The sequence below is a fragment of the Drosophila melanogaster genome, chromosome 3L, assembly GCF_000001215.4.
Source record: "Drosophila melanogaster chromosome 3L".
Classification (NCBI taxonomy): Eukaryota; Metazoa; Arthropoda; class Insecta; order Diptera; family Drosophilidae; genus Drosophila; species Drosophila melanogaster.
The window spans coordinates 6,589,958-6,609,249 of record NT_037436.4 but is presented as its reverse complement, the minus strand read 5'-3'; the positions used below and the strand labels follow the sequence as shown (position 1 = coordinate 6,609,249).

The 19,292-nt window shown below is 44.2% G+C and overlaps 4 protein-coding genes and 1 long non-coding RNA gene across 14 annotated transcripts in view, besides 1 other annotated feature; 3 read left to right on the top strand and 2 right to left on the bottom strand.

Annotated features, from left to right (window-relative positions):
- The first annotated feature begins 11 nt into the window (after positions 1 to 11).
- On the top strand, positions 12 to 480 carry lncRNA:CR45418 (long non-coding RNA:CR45418). Its single transcript, NR_124815.1, has one exon. It is a non-coding gene; the product is annotated as a long non-coding RNA:CR45418 (long non-coding RNA).
- Positions 481 to 510: 30 nt separating this feature from the next.
- Positions 511 to 5,566, bottom strand: Rexo5 (RNA exonuclease 5). Of its 2 annotated transcripts, NM_168172.2 has the most exons (4): positions 5,357 to 5,566; positions 5,066 to 5,287; positions 2,172 to 2,955; positions 511 to 2,115 (listed from the first exon to the last, which is right to left on the bottom strand). In NM_168172.2, exons 3-4 carry the CDS (start codon positions 2,931 to 2,933, stop codon positions 832 to 834), a joined length of 2,046 nt encoding a protein of 681 aa, NP_729177.1. In that variant the 5' UTR covers positions 2,934 to 2,955; positions 5,066 to 5,287; positions 5,357 to 5,566; the 3' UTR covers positions 511 to 831. The 2 variants fall into 2 exon arrangements, with proteins under 2 accessions (NP_729177.1, NP_648050.1); NM_139793.2 differs by lacking the exons at positions 5,066 to 5,287; positions 5,357 to 5,566 and having other exon boundaries at positions 2,172 to 3,071.
- Positions 3,218 to 4,884, top strand: zpg (zero population growth). 2 transcript variants are annotated; one of them, NM_001274549.1, is made up of 3 exons: positions 3,218 to 3,617; positions 3,674 to 3,975; positions 4,048 to 4,884. In NM_001274549.1, the coding sequence occupies exons 1-3, from the start codon at positions 3,341 to 3,343 to the stop codon at positions 4,570 to 4,572; spliced, it is 1,104 nt and encodes a 367-aa protein (NP_001261478.1). In that variant the 5' UTR covers positions 3,218 to 3,340; the 3' UTR covers positions 4,573 to 4,884. The 2 variants fall into 2 exon arrangements, with proteins under 2 accessions (NP_001261478.1, NP_648049.1); NM_139792.3 differs by having other exon boundaries at positions 4,048 to 4,800.
- Positions 5,567 to 5,883: 317 nt separating the features above from the next.
- On the top strand, positions 5,884 to 15,312 carry ndl (nudel). Its single transcript, NM_079223.2, has 15 exons — positions 5,884 to 6,170; positions 6,593 to 6,736; positions 6,793 to 8,604; positions 8,666 to 9,735; positions 9,797 to 10,288; positions 10,344 to 10,677; positions 10,739 to 12,017; positions 12,080 to 12,249; positions 12,305 to 12,418; positions 12,485 to 13,469; positions 13,535 to 14,004; positions 14,060 to 14,351; positions 14,415 to 14,522; positions 14,585 to 14,728; positions 14,784 to 15,312. Exons 1-15 carry the CDS (start codon positions 6,152 to 6,154, stop codon positions 15,199 to 15,201), a joined length of 7,851 nt encoding a protein of 2,616 aa, NP_523947.2. The 5' UTR covers positions 5,884 to 6,151; the 3' UTR covers positions 15,202 to 15,312.
- The window catches only part of MCU (Mitochondrial calcium uniporter), a 43,203-nt gene continuing 39,220 nt past the window's right edge, over positions 15,310 to 19,292 (bottom strand). For 6 of the 8 annotated variants that reach the window (NM_001259718.1, NM_206280.2, NM_168169.3 and 3 more), the window contains 5 exons: positions 18,415 to 18,646; positions 18,251 to 18,356; positions 18,090 to 18,191; positions 17,833 to 18,036; positions 17,101 to 17,771 (listed from right to left, as the gene is read on the bottom strand). In NM_001259718.1, the coding sequence (NP_001246647.1) occupies positions 17,529 to 17,771; positions 17,833 to 18,036; positions 18,090 to 18,191; positions 18,251 to 18,356; positions 18,415 to 18,646 (887 nt within the window). In that variant the 3' untranslated portion in view covers positions 17,101 to 17,528. Of the gene's footprint in view, positions 17,772 to 17,832; positions 18,037 to 18,089; positions 18,192 to 18,250; positions 18,357 to 18,414; positions 18,647 to 19,292 lie in introns of all 8 variants that reach the window. The other 2 variants (NM_144449.4, NM_001300025.1) reach the window with 2 other exon arrangements.
- Positions 16,237 to 16,300: a mobile genetic element.

The following is a 19,292-nucleotide window of genomic DNA, read 5'->3' as shown; positions in this document are numbered from 1 at the left end:
AAACTTTGAGCACGACCTACAGGTCGTATGAGTACTCAGCCAAAAAAGACGCAACATTTTCGAGCGTGTGATAAGACACAGATACTCCGCTGCGGGGACTTTCCCTTTCCAAAGCGACAGAGAGGGAAATGAAAAAGCCAGGGAGAGCGAGAGTGCGTGGGCGCTTCTAGGGAGGAGGCCCAGTTCGGGCTTTCGGGCCGGGCCCTAGACAACGGAGCACCACATTGAGGGAGGTAGGAAATTTGTGGCTCTTATCAACACAGCCGCCTGGCCAGCGAGCACCACCAGCCACATATATCGGGCAATGCAAACCAGACGAAACTGGGTCAAATTCAAGCAGCCAGTTTGGAATGCTCCATCCGGAAAATGTATCGGACGGATACTGGAATTATTTCTAATTGCCTGCGGACACGAACAGTTTTTACGGTTCAATAAACCATGTATTATGTTGACCCTTTCAGAAAATTTTAAAATGGAATCAATAATAATTAGTTTTTTGTATAGTTTTTTCTTTATACAATAATCCATAATAATTTTTACCGCTCATTTAATTTAATACAACTATGCAGAAGCCAATGGAATTTTGTGAAAAAAATTAAATGTACATTTTATTATTCGTTATTGATCGAATTTGTTTTTAATTTTACAATTTTTCATCGATGCACTCATGCATGCAGGACATTTCCCAGGTGTATGGTAATGCAACTGTTGGTCATGTCTTCAGTGTGATACGGTAAATTTGATTTATCTGCTGGATTTCAACACTCAGGACCTTAGTGGGAGCGGGTATCCATGGAGGCGGTTAGCATAAGTAAGGTTCTTAAAAGCTCCCTAACTTTCCATAGTCTGATTCGATCCGTTTAGTCGCTTGATGGCTATTTTGGCTACACCCTTCGAGCACTCTGTGGATCCGCCCATGATGACGAGGAAGAGTCCGTTGTGCGCAACTGACTTCCACAGGCGATCAATGGTCTTGTCCAGTTTGGCAACACTCCGCTGTGCACTGTCCAATATAAAGTCCTGCTCTGGCACGCGGAGGTTGGCAATTGTCAGGGCATTTTCCAGTGCAACTTCATTGACCTTCCGAATGGCTTCCTTGGCCGTAGATACCTCGTGGACATGCACCGACGTACTTTGATCCTTGGGCGCTGCCTCTCCCGCCTTTTCGATCACTTCCTTTAGACGGGGCTGCAGCTCGCCGACCGTGACAATGGCCGTGCGCTTATCCCGCTTTGCCACATGTGCAAACAGATTGTTGGATATGGTATCACCGCTGGATGCGTTCGCCAACTCCTGTAATTGCTTGTGCTGCGTGAGGATCTGGTCTCCGAACTCGATGCTGTTTGCCAGCTTCTTCTTGACGAGCTTCAGCGTGGCTCGCGAATCCTCAATGGAATCGTGACCATCGATGTTCTCCTGGATAATTTCCTGTAAAAAGGTTTTGGCCAGATCCTTCAGCTTGGTCTTGCGTCGTCGCACCCCAGATGTGTTAAAGCACACGCTGGTGTCAATTACATACGGGTGCATCATTTTCATGGCGTTCAAGTCAGAATTTAGAGATTGCCCCACCAGAATGGCATCTGGAGGCAGCAGTTCGGACACTTCCTTTTGCACAACATCCAGCCTCTTGGTCACTTGCTCCATAATTTCTGCGGTTATGCCCGAATATTGGGTTAGATAGTCGGTGATCCGGTTATTTGGCAACACTAGCGTTTCATAAACGGTCTCGTAATTTTCGTTGACAATAGAGATTCGGGTTAGCTCGTTACAACCCGCCTCCGTGTGACACATTTCACAATCAACGCCGAACATAGGACTGCGATTGGTTACCGGTGCATACAGATCCTTGGTAAACTTAAAGTTTTGGAAACGAGTGTGTAGCTCGCCCTGCAATGGAATAGGATAGCCCTCGTCGACCATTTGCAGCGCTGACAGCAGGAGCTTAGTGCGTGGGAACTTGTCATCCTCATGCATGTCATCCGACTCAGATTTAGAGCTTTCGATTGGAAAGATTGTCTTTACAAACAAAGTTGGATCTTTGTTCAGCTCCACAGCCGACTCCAGGGAGCCGTGCTCGTCTATCAGTCTGCGTGCCTGCGCATTGGTGAGAGGAATCTGCAAGAGCAAGGGATATATTATTAGGCAAACAGACAGTTTCAACGAAGCCCTACCTTGGCTATCTCGTCGATAATCTTCTGGCCCTCCTCCTGCGGTGGAAGTATCATCTCCAGCTTCGTGCTGAATATCCTGTTGGTGGCCTCAAACTGGGTCTCGTTAGACAGATAGTGGTAGAGAGATAGTCCCTCCAGAATGACCACCACACTGTGCGACAGACTGAGCCACTTCTCCACGCTGCACCAGCGATCCGGACGGCAGGGGCTCTTCTGGCCAATGAGAGCGCACATCAACAGGTTCTGGATGTCGGTTAGAAAGATGGGCGTACGAGCATCTTGCGGAGTCTCCAGGGAGGCGCGCTGACCCATCTCACGCAGTCGCAAGGCCGGTACGTTCTCCAGCTCCCGTTTGCGACGCCTCAACTCTGCCGACAACTGATTGTACTGATCCTCGGATAGCGAGCCAATCTCCAGCGGCAGGCTATCTCCACCAGCATCGTAATTGCGGATTTTCTTGTTCACCGGCTCTTCAGGATCTGATGTTCCTGGGGCAGTCTGTGAATCCGCCTCCAGCTCGTTGTTTTGACGACGGTTTCGCGGCTTGCGTTTGCTGCCCACCACGATGAAACCGTCGTCCCCGTCCTCCGCCTTCGCTGTTGACTTCTCCTCCACTTCGACCTCTGCATCGCGTTTTTTGGCCAACTCTGCCTCGTGCAATCGATCGCGATCGTTGAGCTCCATCAGGTTCGCCAGGGCCGCCAGCTTCTTTTTCTTCTTCTCGTTGCGCTCGTGCTGCTTGGTGGACATATGTTCCTTCATCCTGGAGCGCTTACCGTTCAAGCTGCAGGCGAAAATACGCAACTTTTATTAAATTAACTCGATTTTCAGTAGATTTCAATTTGTCAACACGAAGATTTAACATGTGCAACGTGCTAGTGTTACCAGATGGTAAAAACAGTTTTTAGCCCCAACAGAGCTGGCAGTCCCGCTATTTTCTCGTCAAATCTGACTTCTTTCCAGCCGAAATCAGTGCCTGCCAAAAGCTGGCTGCTGGAAATTGCGGTTTGTACGTAAGGTTCCCAGGCGTGAGTAAGAAAGAGACAACCATAGTATACATCAACCGTTATGATGCCGCGTGCTTTTGGTACAAGTTAAATCGTCAAACTTTACAACCGCCCCAAAATTTTTGTTTTACGCCCGAAATTAAATAAAATAAATACGCCATCATGTACGCAGCTGTTAAACCGCTCTCCAAGTATCTGCAGTTCAAGTCGGTGCACATCTACGATGCTATTTTCACGCTGCACTCCAAAGTCACAGTGGCCCTGCTTTTGGCCTGCACATTTTTGCTTTCCTCGAAACAATATTTCGGCGATCCCATCCAGTGTTTTGGGGACAAGGATATGGACTACGTGCACGCCTTTTGTTGGATCTACGGGGCCTATGTGAGCGACAATGTGACTGTGACGCCCCTAAGGAATGGAGCTGCACAGTGCCGACCAGGTGAGTTTGGAAATGCTTCAAAGATTCCCATGTTCAGCACGGATTCTTCATTTCAGATGCGGTTAGTAAGGTAGTGCCCCCGGAAAATCGTAACTACATAACCTACTATCAGTGGGTCGTGCTGGTATTGCTGCTCGAGTCGTTTGTGTTTTATATGCCAGCATTTCTCTGGAAGATTTGGGAGGGCGGTCGGCTGAAGCATTTGTGCGATGATTTCCACAAGATGGCCGTTTGCAAGGACAAGAGCAGGACCCATTTGCGCGTACTAGTCAACTACTTCTCCAGCGATTACAAAGAGACCCACTTCCGCTACTTCGTTAGCTACGTCTTCTGCGAAATACTCAATTTGAGCATCAGTGTGAGTGACCAAAACTAGTAATTCAATAATCTACGATATTACTAAAAATTGTAATTATTTGCAACCCCGCAGATTCTAAACTTCCTTCTGTTGGACGTATTTTTCGGAGGTTTTTGGGGCCGCTACCGTAATGCCTTGCTGTCCCTTTACAATGGCGACTATAACCAGTGGAACATTATAACCATGGCAGTCTTCCCCAAGTGTGCCAAGTGCGAGATGTACAAGGGCGGCCCCAGCGGTTCTTCCAACATATACGACTACCTTTGCCTGCTGCCCCTGAATATACTGAACGAGAAAATCTTCGCCTTCCTGTGGATATGGTTTATACTAGTGGCTATGCTCATTTCCCTCAAGTTTCTGTACCGCCTGGCCACCGTTTTGTATCCCGGAATGCGTCTTCAGTTGCTTCGTGCCAGGGCACGTTTCATGCCCAAGAAGCACTTGCAGGTGGCATTGCGCAATTGCAGTTTTGGCGACTGGTTCGTGCTGATGCGCGTGGGCAACAACATCAGCCCCGAGCTATTCCGTAAGTTGCTGGAGGAGCTGTACGAAGCTCAGTCCTTGATCAAAATACCGCCAGGAGCGGACAAGATCTAAGATCTCAGCGATGACGCCAAGTTTAATCTCAATATACTGAAATAGGTATTATCATTTGAATCATCTAGAGTAGAAGACTAAGATGACACAAACAAGAATAACATACATTAATTTTTTCACATCGATATGTGCATATTATCGAAGATATAACGAACTATTATAATTTTTGTGCTAAGAATAATGTGCCATTTTCACTTGTTCAGTAAATTCTCATATTTCTTAATCATCATAAATATTCTTGACCATTTGAATCCTTAATTGGCTTGATATAGATCGAAAACTGAATTTATCTTTAATAAAAGTTGAAAGTGTAAAGAACATAAGCTATTTTCATGCACAGTTTATTGATTGTTAACTGGCCACTATTGTTATTAATCTTTCATCACCATCATTTACCTACATATCACCTACACAATAATTAGTCGTTCAAGGTGGTGTATGAGTATGAGTAACTAATACCTTTTTGAATGAAATGAGTTTATTTGTTACTTACCTTTGCGACCTGGCAATTCTGCGCAGTGCGATTGTCGTTCTGGTCCACATCATGTTTGTTATCTCGAGATAAAGGTTAATATGTTAAGGAACTCTATGCGCATGCCGTGGGAAGGTCCTTGTGTTTGTGTTTGTTTTCTGGTTCCTCCAATGACTAATGACTGGCTGGATCTTGAGGGCATATACTTTCTTTGCTTGCGCATCAATTTTTGTTAATGAAGTTCTGTGGGTTCATGGGAAAACTGGCTAAGACACTCGATTCCTGCACGTTTCATGCGCTGCTGCTACTTACATTCTGTCTGATGGTAAAATTTTGATAAACAATTTTATTTGATTTTCTAAGTAGAATGCATGTGTTTTCTGTTTTACTACCGTTTCTTTTTGTTTTTTATTTATATTTTTCGGTAAATAGTGTTCGTGGTCAAAGCTTTGATGTGTGGAAAAATGTTTTTATTTTTATGCGCTTTACGAAATTTGTAAAAAAAAAAAGGGAAAGAACTGATTTGGAAACTTCTGACACAGGGTTGAGAATTAATGCTGGGCCTGCTTAGCTTACAGTTCTGGTTTCATAGGTGGTGGGCGGCTGGTTCGTTGCTCTGCCATTCCAAAATCCCCTTCAACTTGCACTTTTCGTCGGCCATTTCAGCTGACCTCCGCAGTTGCCGGGCCGCTTTTCATTAACCAAAAAACCATAAACTTCGAAACGTAGCAGAAAAGTGCAGCAGTGGCCGCTGGATGTGGGTCGTTTGCCCGCTGATCCACTTTCCGGAAGCCCTTATAAGCGGCGCATTCACCACCGTCGGATTCAGTTGCTCTTTACCGGCCGGATCGCGCGGAAGTCGTCATCGTAGTGATTATTACCGTTCTGGATTATCGTGCATATCAAATTGCTTTGCGATTGCTTTTTGTGGATTTTTGTTTGAGTGAATCGCTGTAACCTGAGGCTCCTTGTTTCCCGGCCAATTTAACAAAGTGCTTAACATATAATTGAAAGAAATAATCAGCGATTTTGTGGCGTAAAAGCTTATGTGTTAAAAATGTCCAGAGCTTAAGTGAAAAATCCAGAAGATAAATCAATTTATGAATAATGAATTACAACATGGATGGTATGTGTTACTTTGAAATCTTGAAAATAACTTCCGTACTCGTTGGCAAAAAAAAAAATAGGCCAAAAACAATTAATATTTTCACCCACGTCTGTGAACATTTTAAGCCAGAAAGTGAATTCCATAAAATGGTCGAAAGTTCCATTTTATTTTGAACTTGGATCAGCATTATTATAAAAATTATTGCAAAAGTGCTGAACAGGCCAGAAAGTGCTGACCACAATAAATAATAAAAAGTGTTTAATTATGTATGTTGAAAATAAAAGTATGTAGACTGAGTTTTTATAAAAACTGCGAACAAGACAATAAACATACAAGTATGTAAACAGTTTAATACTTAAGCGATTGGCTTACAAAAAATCCATAATTGAACTTGGTTAAGAAATTTCGTTACACTAATCTTCTTAAACGGAATTCTTTAGAGATGGAGGCCACCAGGCTGCTTCGGCATCCGCGACGTTGGTGGAGCATTGGATTCGGCAAACGGATCGTGGCCATCTCGATTCTGGTCATCATCGTGTTGCTATTTTCTCTGGTTTACCACGGGCTAGTGGTGGAGAAAATTGGTAAGTTCGTTAACGAGTTATAATAAGAGTAATAATAACTAATAAATTACTTAAAGATCAAGTGCAGCAGATTGCAGCGCTGAATGCCAGGCACCAGGTGCTTTTCAACCAGCCCTTTGAGGAGGATCAGTCTGCCCTGATTGTGAGTCCTCAAACTTTGCACTTCAAATTGCTCGACGAGGATATGAACAAGGATATGGAGGATAGCAAAAACAGGAGAAGGAAGCATATGCGGCAAATGCTGGTTAAGTTCCGGTTGAACAAGAAACACCGCATGCGGCGTGATTTGCATGGGTTGGATCTGTTGGATCCCGTCCGGATGGAGGCCAATATGCAGCACCTGTACACCAAGCTGCGAAGTAAAAGGGCAAGAGAAGCCCTAAGCCAGTTGGAGCATGAGTTTGTGCGTTGCAAAAAGCATACTCCGCAGGATTGCATGTCCGCCTTTCTGCGCATGTACAAAATGGCAAAGGAGGTGACCGAGAAAATGGAGAAGATGAAGGCCATTATGCGGGAGCAGCAGCCGAAATTGGAATCAAGCAGCATGGAGTCCCATGAACAGAAGGGTACTTTTTCACCGGCCGACCTGATTCAGGTGACAACTGCAGAGGCCACAACGGTTGCGGTACATGCCACTGAAAAGCCAGCGAGGACTAAGATTAAGCCTTCAAGGATCAGCTGGATCATCGATGGGCACGATCATGACGAGAGTCCAGTTTATACAGATGGTGCCCCCAAGAAGGAAACAACCAAGGCACCTTGGAACACCACACAATTGGTCGAAATTACAACCACAAAAATAGATGCAACCGCTACCGAAAGAACGACTGTGGAGAGCACTACAGAGAAAATAAGCTGGATTCTGGATCACTTTGACAAGCCCCAAGAGATTTTACGTACAACCGAGGGACCAGGGCAGCGAATCATTAGAAATGTAACCACCACATCGGCATCCTCCGAGCCAATAGTTGACACGGAAAACACTAACAGTGATCACGTGCCCACCACGGAAAACGGATTGGTATTCAATATAACTACCGATGGACCAGTGGAAACTACGAAATCCACCGCTCAGCGAAAATTGTCATTCGATTGGATACTGGACGGAGAGGAAAATGTAGAGCCGGAAGTCAAGTCCACCAACACTACGACAACAACTGCGGCGACCACGACGACAGGAGCCACTTCGGAAACCATCATTGTCACCACAGAGCTGCCGAAAATAACTTTTGATTGGATTATTGACGGAAGGGAAGTGGTAGAGCCGCAGGAAACTACTACTGAAGTCACTGGGACCACGGAAAGACTGCGTAAGATGCCATTCGATTGGATTATTGACGGGGAAGAAGTTGTGGAGCCGCAGGAGAATGTCACCACCACAACCATTGCGACAACTGTGGCAGTCAGCACAACCGAAATCAACGAGAGAATTCATAATTCCACTGCCTATCCCACTAAGCCGAAGCCGGTCAAGTTTGACTGGATCATCGATGGAGGAGAGTCCAGTGGTGAGGTAAGCACTAGCTCCACAAGCCAACCAAAGTTGACTACTAGGGAGGCGATCAGCAATCCAGAATCACCACGATCCTCACATCCGCTGGACAACCCTACCAGCATCGAAAACATGCTGGAAAGCTTTGAGCAACACGAGGAGCAGAAACCCATTCTCAGGGTCTTAAACGCAAATGAATCCTCCTCAGAAACCGTGACGGATGGCTACGAACGTCAGTTGTGGCTGAAGAAGTTTGAGGATCAGGCAAGGCCAAATCAAAACGAACTCATAGATACTTTTGGAACCGCTCTAGATGCTAAAGCCCTAGACAAAATGGGACCCAAAATCAATCCACTTAACGGACACACTTGGAATGGTGAGATTAATGCTAATGCATGTTTGCTAAGATAATCAGTAATATACCATTTAATTTACAGCTGCCGACGCCCAAATTCTTAGTCTTTGCGAACGAGTGGCTCTGCGGATGCGCAACAAAGTTGCCACCATGTCAGACGGTGAGACGAAGGAGAAGGGTGAAACCTTCACGGCTTCACCCAGTGTACAGTTTACCAGTCGAGCTCCTGGCGGATTTCCAGTGTCCGGTGAAACAATGAAGGCCTCAGCACAGTTTATGTTTAACCCCAACTTCGGAATGCCCAGCATTCCCGTTTGCTTCTACATGACGCCTGCCAATTTCCGTATGCCCATGTGGTCGAATACGCCCACATTTATGGGCATGCAGGGTGCGCACTTTGGAGGATCATCGAACCCTGGCGCAGGCATATTTTTTGTGCCTCAGCAGTTTGGACCGAGCGGAAACTTCTTCGGCGGAAGTGGCGGATCCGGAGCCGGCGGCCAGGGTGCCAATATCTTCTCGAAGAACGCCTCACCACAGAAACCGACAAACGGCCAGCAGCAGGTCTACTGCAGCTACATGCAGAATCAATCGGGTCAGGGAGCAGGACAATCGCAGACATCCAGTCAGCAGCAGCAGGGTGGACAGTCGGCATTCTCCAATGCCAACTTTAAGATGCGTCATGCCAATCAGACAAACACCGCCAATCAACAGGGACAAATCATCTATGCCAGCTATGCAGGATTGCCACAACAACCCATCCAGGAGCGATCCAGATGCCCAGAGCCCGATCAGTTTTCCTGCTTCGGTCAACAGGAGTGCATTCCTGCCGCGAGATGGTGTGATAATGTGGTGGATTGTTCGGATGGCAGCGATGAGTCCGCCTGCACCTGTGCAGATCGCGTGGATGAAGAGCGTCTGTGCGATGGTTACGAAGATTGCCCTATGGGCGAGGACGAGCTGGGATGCTTTGGCTGCGAATCGTTGGCTTACTCCTGCTATGAAAATCCACAGGACTTTGCCAAACGCAATCGGTCTACGATTTCTATGTGCTACAGTCGACTGGAGCGTTGCGACGGATTCATGAACTGTTTGAATGGACGCGATGAGGAGCAGTGCAGCATGTTGGTCACCGATGTGGCGGATCATATGGTGGTTAATGCATTAGCTTAGATGGGTTTTTTTTTCTAAAACGCTATCAAATCTTTTTCAGTCCCACGGTGCATCTGCTTCTGAAGGCTACCTCTACCACAATTATCGCGGGGATTGGCATCCTGTGTGCAACAATGGTGAAAAGTGGGCGGCTTTAGCCTGTCAGATGGATGAAAACAGTCGGATGGATCACTCAGCTTCGTTGAATGTCAGTTTCCAAACCCTAACTTTACCTGGTCCTTTTATTGAGCCATCCCTGCATGCTGGAGTCCACTTTGCTCAGGCGTGCCATGGACGCAATAGCCACGATTCCCTAGTAGATCATGTGGCCTATGTCAAGTGCCCCCCGATGCAGTGCGGCCTGCCCTCTAAATCATCTATGCTGGAACACTCGAAGAGAGTAAGAAGAGCAGTATCGGATTCAAAGGAAATCGTTGGCGATGGCCGAATTGTTGGTGGAAGTTATACAAGTGCACTCCAATGGCCATTTGTGGTGGCTATCTATAGAAATGGAAAGTTCCATTGCGGTGGAACCATTTATTCTGATCGTTGGGTGAGTTAGGAGTTTATACTTCAATTATATGTACTGATAAGTTTTTTTTTAATAGATCATCAGCGCTGCCCACTGTGTCATAAACTATGGAAAGTACTTCTATGAAGTTCGTGCTGGTCTTCTGCGTCGCTCTAGCTACTCACCCGCCACTCAGATCCAGCCCGTCTCCCATGTGGTTGTCCACCAAGCCTACGAAAGAAGAAGTATGCGCAACGATCTCTCTCTGCTTCGCCTGCTGAATCCGCTGCAGTTCAATCGATGGGTGAAACCTATTTGCTTACCCGACAAGGGAAGAACTACAGTAGGCGACGATTGGATCTGGGGCCCCGTGGAACACACCCTATGCACGGTGGTTGGTTGGGGAGCCATCAGAGAGAAGGGTCCAAGCAGTAAGTACTTAAGCCATATACAAATAAACTACTTATACATATATTAACCAAATTTTTGGAGGTGATCCCATGCGCCAGGTTATCGTACCAATTCGTAAGAAATGCACTGATCCAGAAGATCAGGCTTCAGAAGACATTTGTGCTGGCGATCCAGATGGAGGTCGCGATGCCTGCCAGGGTGATTCGGGTGGGCCTCTCTTCTGTCGCAGCGTCTCTAACCCAGATGAGTTCTATCTGGCCGGAGTAGTAAGCCATGGCAATGGCTGTGCTCGTCCTCAGGAGTTTGGAGTCTACACGAGGGTCACTCTCTACCTGGACTGGTTGGAAATGGCTACTACTCCACGACTGTTGCCCAAACTTCAGCCGCTTCAACTGTGTCCAGGATTTATCTGCGTGTGGGGCGGTAAGCGGTGTATTGCTAAACGACAGCGCTGCGATCGCAACGTTGATTGTTTGGGTGGCGAGGATGAGGTGGGATGCACCTACAACTTTTTACCAGATATGGTGGGTGGCGTTCGACAGAATATTAGCACCACAACTGAGAGTGACTATCATCCAGTGAAGGAGAGCGAGGAAAAGAGTAAAATGCGGGAGGTTATTCCCATTGACGATGAAGATTTAAAGGCTGAACAAGACGAGGAAGATTTATTGAAAAGCACAACATCTTTAGGGCAAACTGAAACAACACAGGGCCCAATGGATTTATCTTTCGCTGAACAAATTACTTCAACTACCTCAGATGATCTATCAATAACAGATGAAACCACGAGCACAGATTTTACAGTGAGTGATTCAGCCACTAGCCCTTCCACTCTTTTGCCAACAACGACAAATCCTTCAACTTGGTTGCCATCCACAAATATTGAAACATCAACATTTTCATTTACTACAACTGAATCTGAAGCTTCAACCAAACAAGAAACATTACCAACTACTGTTGCCCAAACTACGACAATCCCAACTTCAACTGAAGACCTAAAGAAGCTCACAGATTTGGTCACTGAATTTATAGAGAGTACGACTTTTGAGACCACGATGGAAGTGGAGACGACTACTTTATCTCTAACCTCAACAGACGCTCCAAAATTAGTAACAACAGAGGGAGTGAAGGAAACAACAACCACAGAAGACACAACCACAATTAGCAGCATTGTTACTCTTACCACCACGCCCTTGGCCACAATCTCTACTACCATTCTAACCACTGAAAAGCATGTAGCTGTAACCACATTAGCACCAACTACTACTACAGAGTCCGCCAAGACGACAACAACGCATAGTAGCAGCACTCATTCTGAAAAGGATCAAATACAAATTCCTAATAAATTTGTGTGCAAAAAGTGGGTAGTCTGTGTGTCATTCGTTGTGTTCTGTTGTAATGCCTATTGTTTCCATTTCTCAGGATGTCTCAAATTGTGGATATTATGATGCGTTGTGATAGGAAAGTGGATTGCGAGGATGGAACTGATGAACTGGACTGCACATGCAAAGATTATTTGAAGGGATCTCTGAAGGGACTCATTTGCGATGGCAAGGCAGATTGCGAGGACCTCACGGATGAACAGAACTGCGGTAATGACTGACCAAAATCTTTAAATGCTTTGTATTTGAAACACATGTTTTTTAGTGGAATGTCAATCAAACGAATTCCGTTGCCCGCTGTCTAAAACTTGTTTGCCATTAAGCAGTCGTTGCGATAATAAAGTGGATTGCAAGTTCAAGGAAGATGAAAAGGATTGCTGTGAGTAGAAAAGTATTCTATTTTAAAATGTAGAATTATATAATTTGGCTTGAATTTACTTTTTAGTTGCTTTGACCAATGGCCACGATGTGCACTTTGATGTGCATCAGCAGCCAAAGTTCAGCAGTACCGGAATCTTCTCCAGAAACGGCCATGGCGTGTGGCGGGTAGTCTGTGCTCATGAGACTGGCTATCACGAGCACCAGGCCAAAACAGCAGATGCGGTCTGTGCTCTCCTTGGTTTCAATGGAGCTCACTACTTCAATAGCTCCGAGTTTGTGACCCAGCATGAAATGCAACCCATCACACCGGAGTTAAAAGGAGGCAGAAACCGCATGTCAGCACAAATTCATTCTATGGTCGGTGACAATGTCCAATTTACTGAGAACGAGGTCATAATACCAGAACTGGGACACCCATCCGCTTCAAGACCAGAGAAGGATCGTCTGTTGCCCCGCAAGTGTGTCGGCATCTACGTGGAGTGCAATCCGTACTCCAACAAAACCACACCCCTAAAAACATTCAGTGCTGGGCAAGTTGTCAAGGAAAAGCCAATTGAACAGGTTCCTGTCCTATCGCCCACCATCGAGACGCACAACACTCCCAATGTGCATTTTAAGCCGCAAATTCCGGCGATGGTTGTAAATAAAAAAGATGAAATTTTGGATCGTCTGGACAAACTCATCAAGAGTAAGAAAAACAAAACCATACTGGTTAATGAGCAGCTCCATGAAGCCATTGAGGAGCTGCACTGGCCCTGGCTGGCAGATGTGTATATGAATGGCGATCTCTGGTGCATCGGAGTGCTGATTGACAAGCATTGGGTAATGGTCCACGAGAGCTGCCTGTCTGGCATTGACTTGGAGACTCACTACGTCAGCGTTTTGCTGGGCGGGGGCAAAACAAAGCGATCGGCCCACAGGAGCAATCACGAACAGATTCGGCGTGTGGACTGCTTTGAGGGAGTGCCAAAGTCCAATGTGTTACTTTTGCATCTGGAGCGCCCTGTGCGGTTCACCCACCATGTGTTGCCTACCTTCCTGCCTGACAGGTGCGTTAATTAATTTGGTTTTAACATTTCAAGTTCGTAACTAATTAATGTTGCTAATGTTGCAGTTCCCATCAAAATCAAAGCCATGCGAGGCAGTGCATCAGTGTGCTTCATGACGATGCCACAGGACGCATCAAAACCGTAGCCATTACCCGTATACACAATGCTACCAATTGCGATTCCTGCTACAAGCTGCAGGAAAAGCAACCACCGGCTAATCTGATGCGCCTGTTAAATGTGAGTGCCGAGGATATGGCTTCCATTTCGGAGGAGGTGGAACTCATTAATGGTGTTGCTCCCACGGAGCTACCGGCCATTACCAAATTCACCACCTGCAACCAATTTGGGCTGAAAAATGTTAGCGATGCACATCACAATCCCAGCGATCAGGGTGTATTGGTCTGTCGGGACTCGCACACAGGCTGGTTCCCAACGGCCTTGTTTAACTACAACAATTCCGACTGCCAAAGTTTTAAACAGCCATTTGGTATTAGAACGTTAGAACTGGTATACAAATCGCTGCAGGATATCATAGGTAAATCGTGTGTAGCTTAAAAACTCTGCCAAAGTTAATTAAAATTCCCCAATAGACAAACCGAGCTGCAAAATGCTCCTACCAGCCCCGGATTGCTCCACCCATCGTTGCCCGCTGGGTACCTGTTTGCCGCAGGCTGCGATGTGCAACGGCCGCTCCGATTGTCATGATGGCAGCGATGAGGAGGAAACCAAATGCCGACAGCAAAAGCAGCAATGTGCCCCTGGCGAGATGAAGTGTCGGACCAGCTTCAAATGCGTGCCGAAAAGCAAGTTTTGTGACCACGTACCTGACTGCGAGGACATGACGGATGAGCCGACCATCTGCAGTTGTTTCACATATCTGCAGTACGTTTGAGGCAAGGTAAATTAAAGTTTTGCACCTCATTAAACTTGATGTTTTTTTTATAGAGCCACTGATCCGTCAAAGATATGCGATGGCAAGCGAAACTGCTGGGACAAGAGCGACGAGAGTTCAGTACTGTGTAACTGCACAGCGGATCACTTCCAGTGCAGTTCGTAAGTGGCTAATAAAGACTTAAATCTAGTCGCAGTTCCATTCAATTATATATTTAAAACAGCTCCCCCGAAGATTGCATTCCTCGTGATTTTGTGTGCGACAAAGAGAAGGATTGTCCCAATGGAGAAGATGAGCGGTATTGCTTTGGCATAGAGCACCCATTGCATCTGCAGAAGAAGGATTTCTGGACCAATAGTCAGCACACGTAGGCATTTAACTTGAATCCTTGGAAAGCAAGCAATTCATAACTTATTTTATAGGCAACCGGAAATAGCTCCACAATACGGTCAAGTTATCGAACAGACCTATGGCATCTGGCATACAAAATGCTTCCCGAAAAGTAAACCCCCGCAAGTGGATGAAGTGCGTGAAATATGCAAAAAGTTGGGCTACAATCCATATAGACAGCCTAGTTATCGATTGATTGACGACGAGGAGAACAAACCCGTGCACACCTACGAGTTGGCGGATAGGCAAGGTCGAAGTTTCAGCAATGAGTCGCTGATGGGCAAGTATCGCGACTCAACAAAGGCGTTAATCATCAGCAAATTCTCGCCTCTTCAACTGAATGAGCGCCTTACATTGTTCCTCAAGTCCAGCAGACCAATTGCCGAGCTGGTTAGATGGAATGCCACCGATTCCAGCATGTGCTACAGACTGGAGATCAGATGTGCCTAAAAACCTAAAAGATGACAACATTTACTTGGTAAGAGGTTCTTTCGTACTCTCGTGATAGTCCTTTTGTGCGTTTTAGTAGCAAATAAATGCGAGAGCTGTACACATTTTATTAATAACTTGGTTTTATTTTAATTTCGTATTATTTTTTATCAGTTGGCGCTCGCATATGGTTGCATGACTTTTATTTCGTTTGATTTTTATTTCAAGCTTTGGGGATTTGGGTACTTTCGTAATTTTAGTTTAACAAACGAGTTTATAAATGTAAAAAATCGCATTGGTTGTTATGCCAAAATTCAAACAATGTAATTAATTAATGCACTTAATTAGTGTTGGGTTTCCTTTAAATTCGTTTAAAAGACATAGGTAATCGTATATTAAGATTAGTTGTTTATGAAAGAAGGTACTTGAGAATTATAAGTAATGGCACCTATTGAGAGCAGTTAAGATATATTTTGGAAATAAGTTAAGCTCTCTGGCGCATCGTTGGTAATATAATAATAGGTATTAGTATAAATAGTAGGGGCTTTAAGATCTTTAACGTCAGTTAAGGGAATGTATAAGAGTACCTACATAATTAAATGTATTCATAAGTCTTTGGCGCTGATTAGGATTACGTTTTCGTGAGAATTTCTAGGAGGTAATTCATTATGTATAATAAGATAAACGCAAACGTTAGTTGGGACTTGGGTTAGGCAAAGTACTTTAAAAGTTATTAGGTTTTGTTTGATTAATGTCAAAATCTCTTTGTACAATAAATAATTTCCATTTTATAATTTTAAATTGAATCACAAATGCCATTAAAGTATTATAAGTATGCATAGGTAAATGCTTAGGCTAGTGTTAATCATTTCGATTGGCGATTAGTTAGTTAGTGTGCGATTTATATGAACCACGTGTGCGTTTTCATACCCAGTACTCCGATTCAATAAAGTATTAAAAAACCATTACAAATCAGCAAAAAGTCGGACATTGATGTGGAATACGAGTTTACCTTACATACTTTCTGCAATACTGTAAAACCTACCATATTTTAAAACACTGCTTTAAGTACTGGGTATCTAATAGTCGGCGCTCTCGACTATAGCATTTCTTCTATTTGTATATAGTGAGCGCATTGAAAAGCGATGCATGTGTGTAGATTTTCGGTAGAGAGTGGAGTCCTCTGATTGGTTTCTAGGATTGGGTTTAATAGCACAGGCAAACAGTTTTCAACACAACCTTTGACAATTCTAAGTTTAAGAGTATATAGGTTTGTAGAGTTCGGAAGATAGCGTAATAATCGTAAAGTTTTGGAGCCCAACAGGCTACTCTATGCTAATGTTAAGCATCAATTTTGTTCGTCTCGATTCGCGCAGGGCAAATAAATTGTATGTGATTCTTACATTTCGTTTACGTTGTCTTGAAACACAGCAGTTTATATATTTACATATCTAACCTACTATTAACTTTACTAACTACGACGTCTTTATGTTTCCGTTTCTAAAATCTTAATGAAATAGTTGGTGCGTTTTTATTTACAAATTGATTTGTTCTAGTTGTTCTCATAGTGTATGGTATTTTAAAGCTTATGAAGAGTTAGTAGTTTTCTTTGGATGAATTCAGATTCATTGATTGATTTGACCACGGATATTCAGGAAGCTGAATTATCCGCGTACCAAATTAACTATCGTTGTAAATATGAGATGGTAAGTAGATGTATATTGATTTATTTTGGTGATACCGGATAGTAATCAAAAGAAACTAATAATTTGATATCCAAAATCTTATATTTGCCAATTTTTCTGGCAATTTTGTTGTGTGATTGTGCGCCTACAATTTTCTCAGTTCTTTGAACCAATGACACACAATGATAAGCAAACTAAAATGTGGGGTAAATAATTGCCAAACTCATAGGGGAATGATAGTCAATAAATAATTCATATATTTTGCTAAAACTGCACACACAATATTTGCCTTAGGCGTAAAACAAATCTCTCACTTGCAATAAATAACTAAAAATTAAACATAAAATAATGGTATAAGCTCTAATACAGCAGGCGTCCGGTAAACCTTGTTAATTTGTGTGAATCGTCCAACTGTGGCTTATGCTAATTAATCGTATAATAAACAACTAAAACATTTTAGTTAACGTAAAGAAAAACCTAAAGTTGATTTCACACAACATGTGATGCGTCCACAAAATCATTTCTTACTTTGACTACAACATTTCGATCACCTGAACTTCTTTAGCTAAAAGGCGGACTTTTATTCGTTTTCTAGTTTGAGGGAGCTAAAATTAGTTTGAGTTTCCGTTTTCCCTGTCTCTTCACTGATTTTCTACGAAGTCCTTAAGTGTATTTCCGCTCCGCCTTTTCCTCAGTTAAGGTTGGTGGCGTGTTTTCCTGGGTCCGAACCAAATGCGATGGCAATTGCATGTTGAGCGGGTCGTTGATCCTTCTGAGATTGTACTCCAACTCCGCCGACTTTCGCTTCAGTTCGTTGTAGTGTTCTACATCGAACTGAACCTTTTTGGCGTTCCTATAAAGGGAAAGTGAGAATTCGCGATTCTTCACATCCTCCATCATATATTCCTGAAAAGGTTGAAGATATTCAATCTAAGGTTGCCAATCTAAATTCGCAAAATAAACATACCCTCTTAGTGACACAATAGTAGGCATACATTGCCATTGTCGTCCCGTAAGTAACAAAATATGTAACGGGTTCCATAATATCCCAAGAGTATTCCCACCAAGTCAGTCGTGCCAAAATGCCAAATTGCACCGACATTAGGCCCAAACCCATCCAAGTCATAAAGTTAGTGCGACGAGCGGCCTTTTTGCTGAGTTCCAGTTTTTTCTGAAAGACGAATTCGATTAAGAACGTAAGGCCTTTCAATTTTAAATGCTAACCTCTTCCAGTGGTTCTAGTTCATAGCGTAGGGTCTCCAGTTCTTTGGCCAATTGATTGCTCTTCTCCAGCTGATATTCTCCGACGTTGAATGCCTCGTAGAGCTGAATTTATTTTTAGATATTAGTAAAGGTACTATGAAATTTATTAAGTTATACTTCACCTGAGCAATAACCTTACGAACATCGCCCACTTTGTCCATGGACTCCAATGTGACTTTGTCACGTTTGGGAGGATTCACATCCAATGTGCGATTGTTGATTTGTATGCTACAATTTAGTAGGATTAGTGTAATTATTCATTTATAGAAATATACGAACTATTCACCTAAACGAGTCATCCAGCAAGCTTTCGATGGTGCAGGACGACGCGATTCGCACACCATGCTTGTTGATCACCGCAGCTCGATCGATGCCCCGATCCTCAGCCCTGAGCATGGCTAACAGATCACCAACGTTGTGGGAGATGGGTTTCAGGGCAAACTGGCAGAGTTCATTGCGACTGGGAAGTCGTACAGTCATGTGTGGCATGCCATTCACGTATTCCACATAGATGTCTTCTAAAAATAAGTAAAAATTTTTTGTTATTTCAAACATTATTTAATGCAGATATATTTTTTTCCTAAATACATTGAGAGAACAAAGCCTTGGGGAATCAGCAGACATTCCTAATTGTACATTTTCCGATGGAGTTCTACCGACTCCCTTCACTTCCCCAAACAGTTTCTCCAGTCGGATGTGTGCCACACTGTGATGCAGTTTTGCTCAGTTTTAATTAACCAAAAGCCACTCAAGGTTGTTCGCCAGCCTGGCTCAATTCAAATGCAGTTAGGCGTTCGAATTGCTTGCTGAGGCGTGACTCCTGGCACGCCTCTTTTCGAAGAAGGTGCAACAAAGCCCAGCCAGCAGGCAGTTTAGGCTTGGAAATAGATGACATAGTGGATTTTGACAAACATTTCAATTAGCGGCATATAATCGCATTCCAGCTGCAGCTTCCCCCTGAAGATGATACTCAGTTTCGGGCAGTCAAGCGGCCAACGAAAAGTTTTCACTTTGTCGCATGTGGGATTTATGCAGCCATGAAGTAGCACAAACATATATTTATCTGTATCGCTGCCACTCATGCAAGCAGCCAGCGATGCAACCACACGCCAATGCAACCACCAACACACCACCACCGACATCTAATGAAGATTTTCTTCTCAT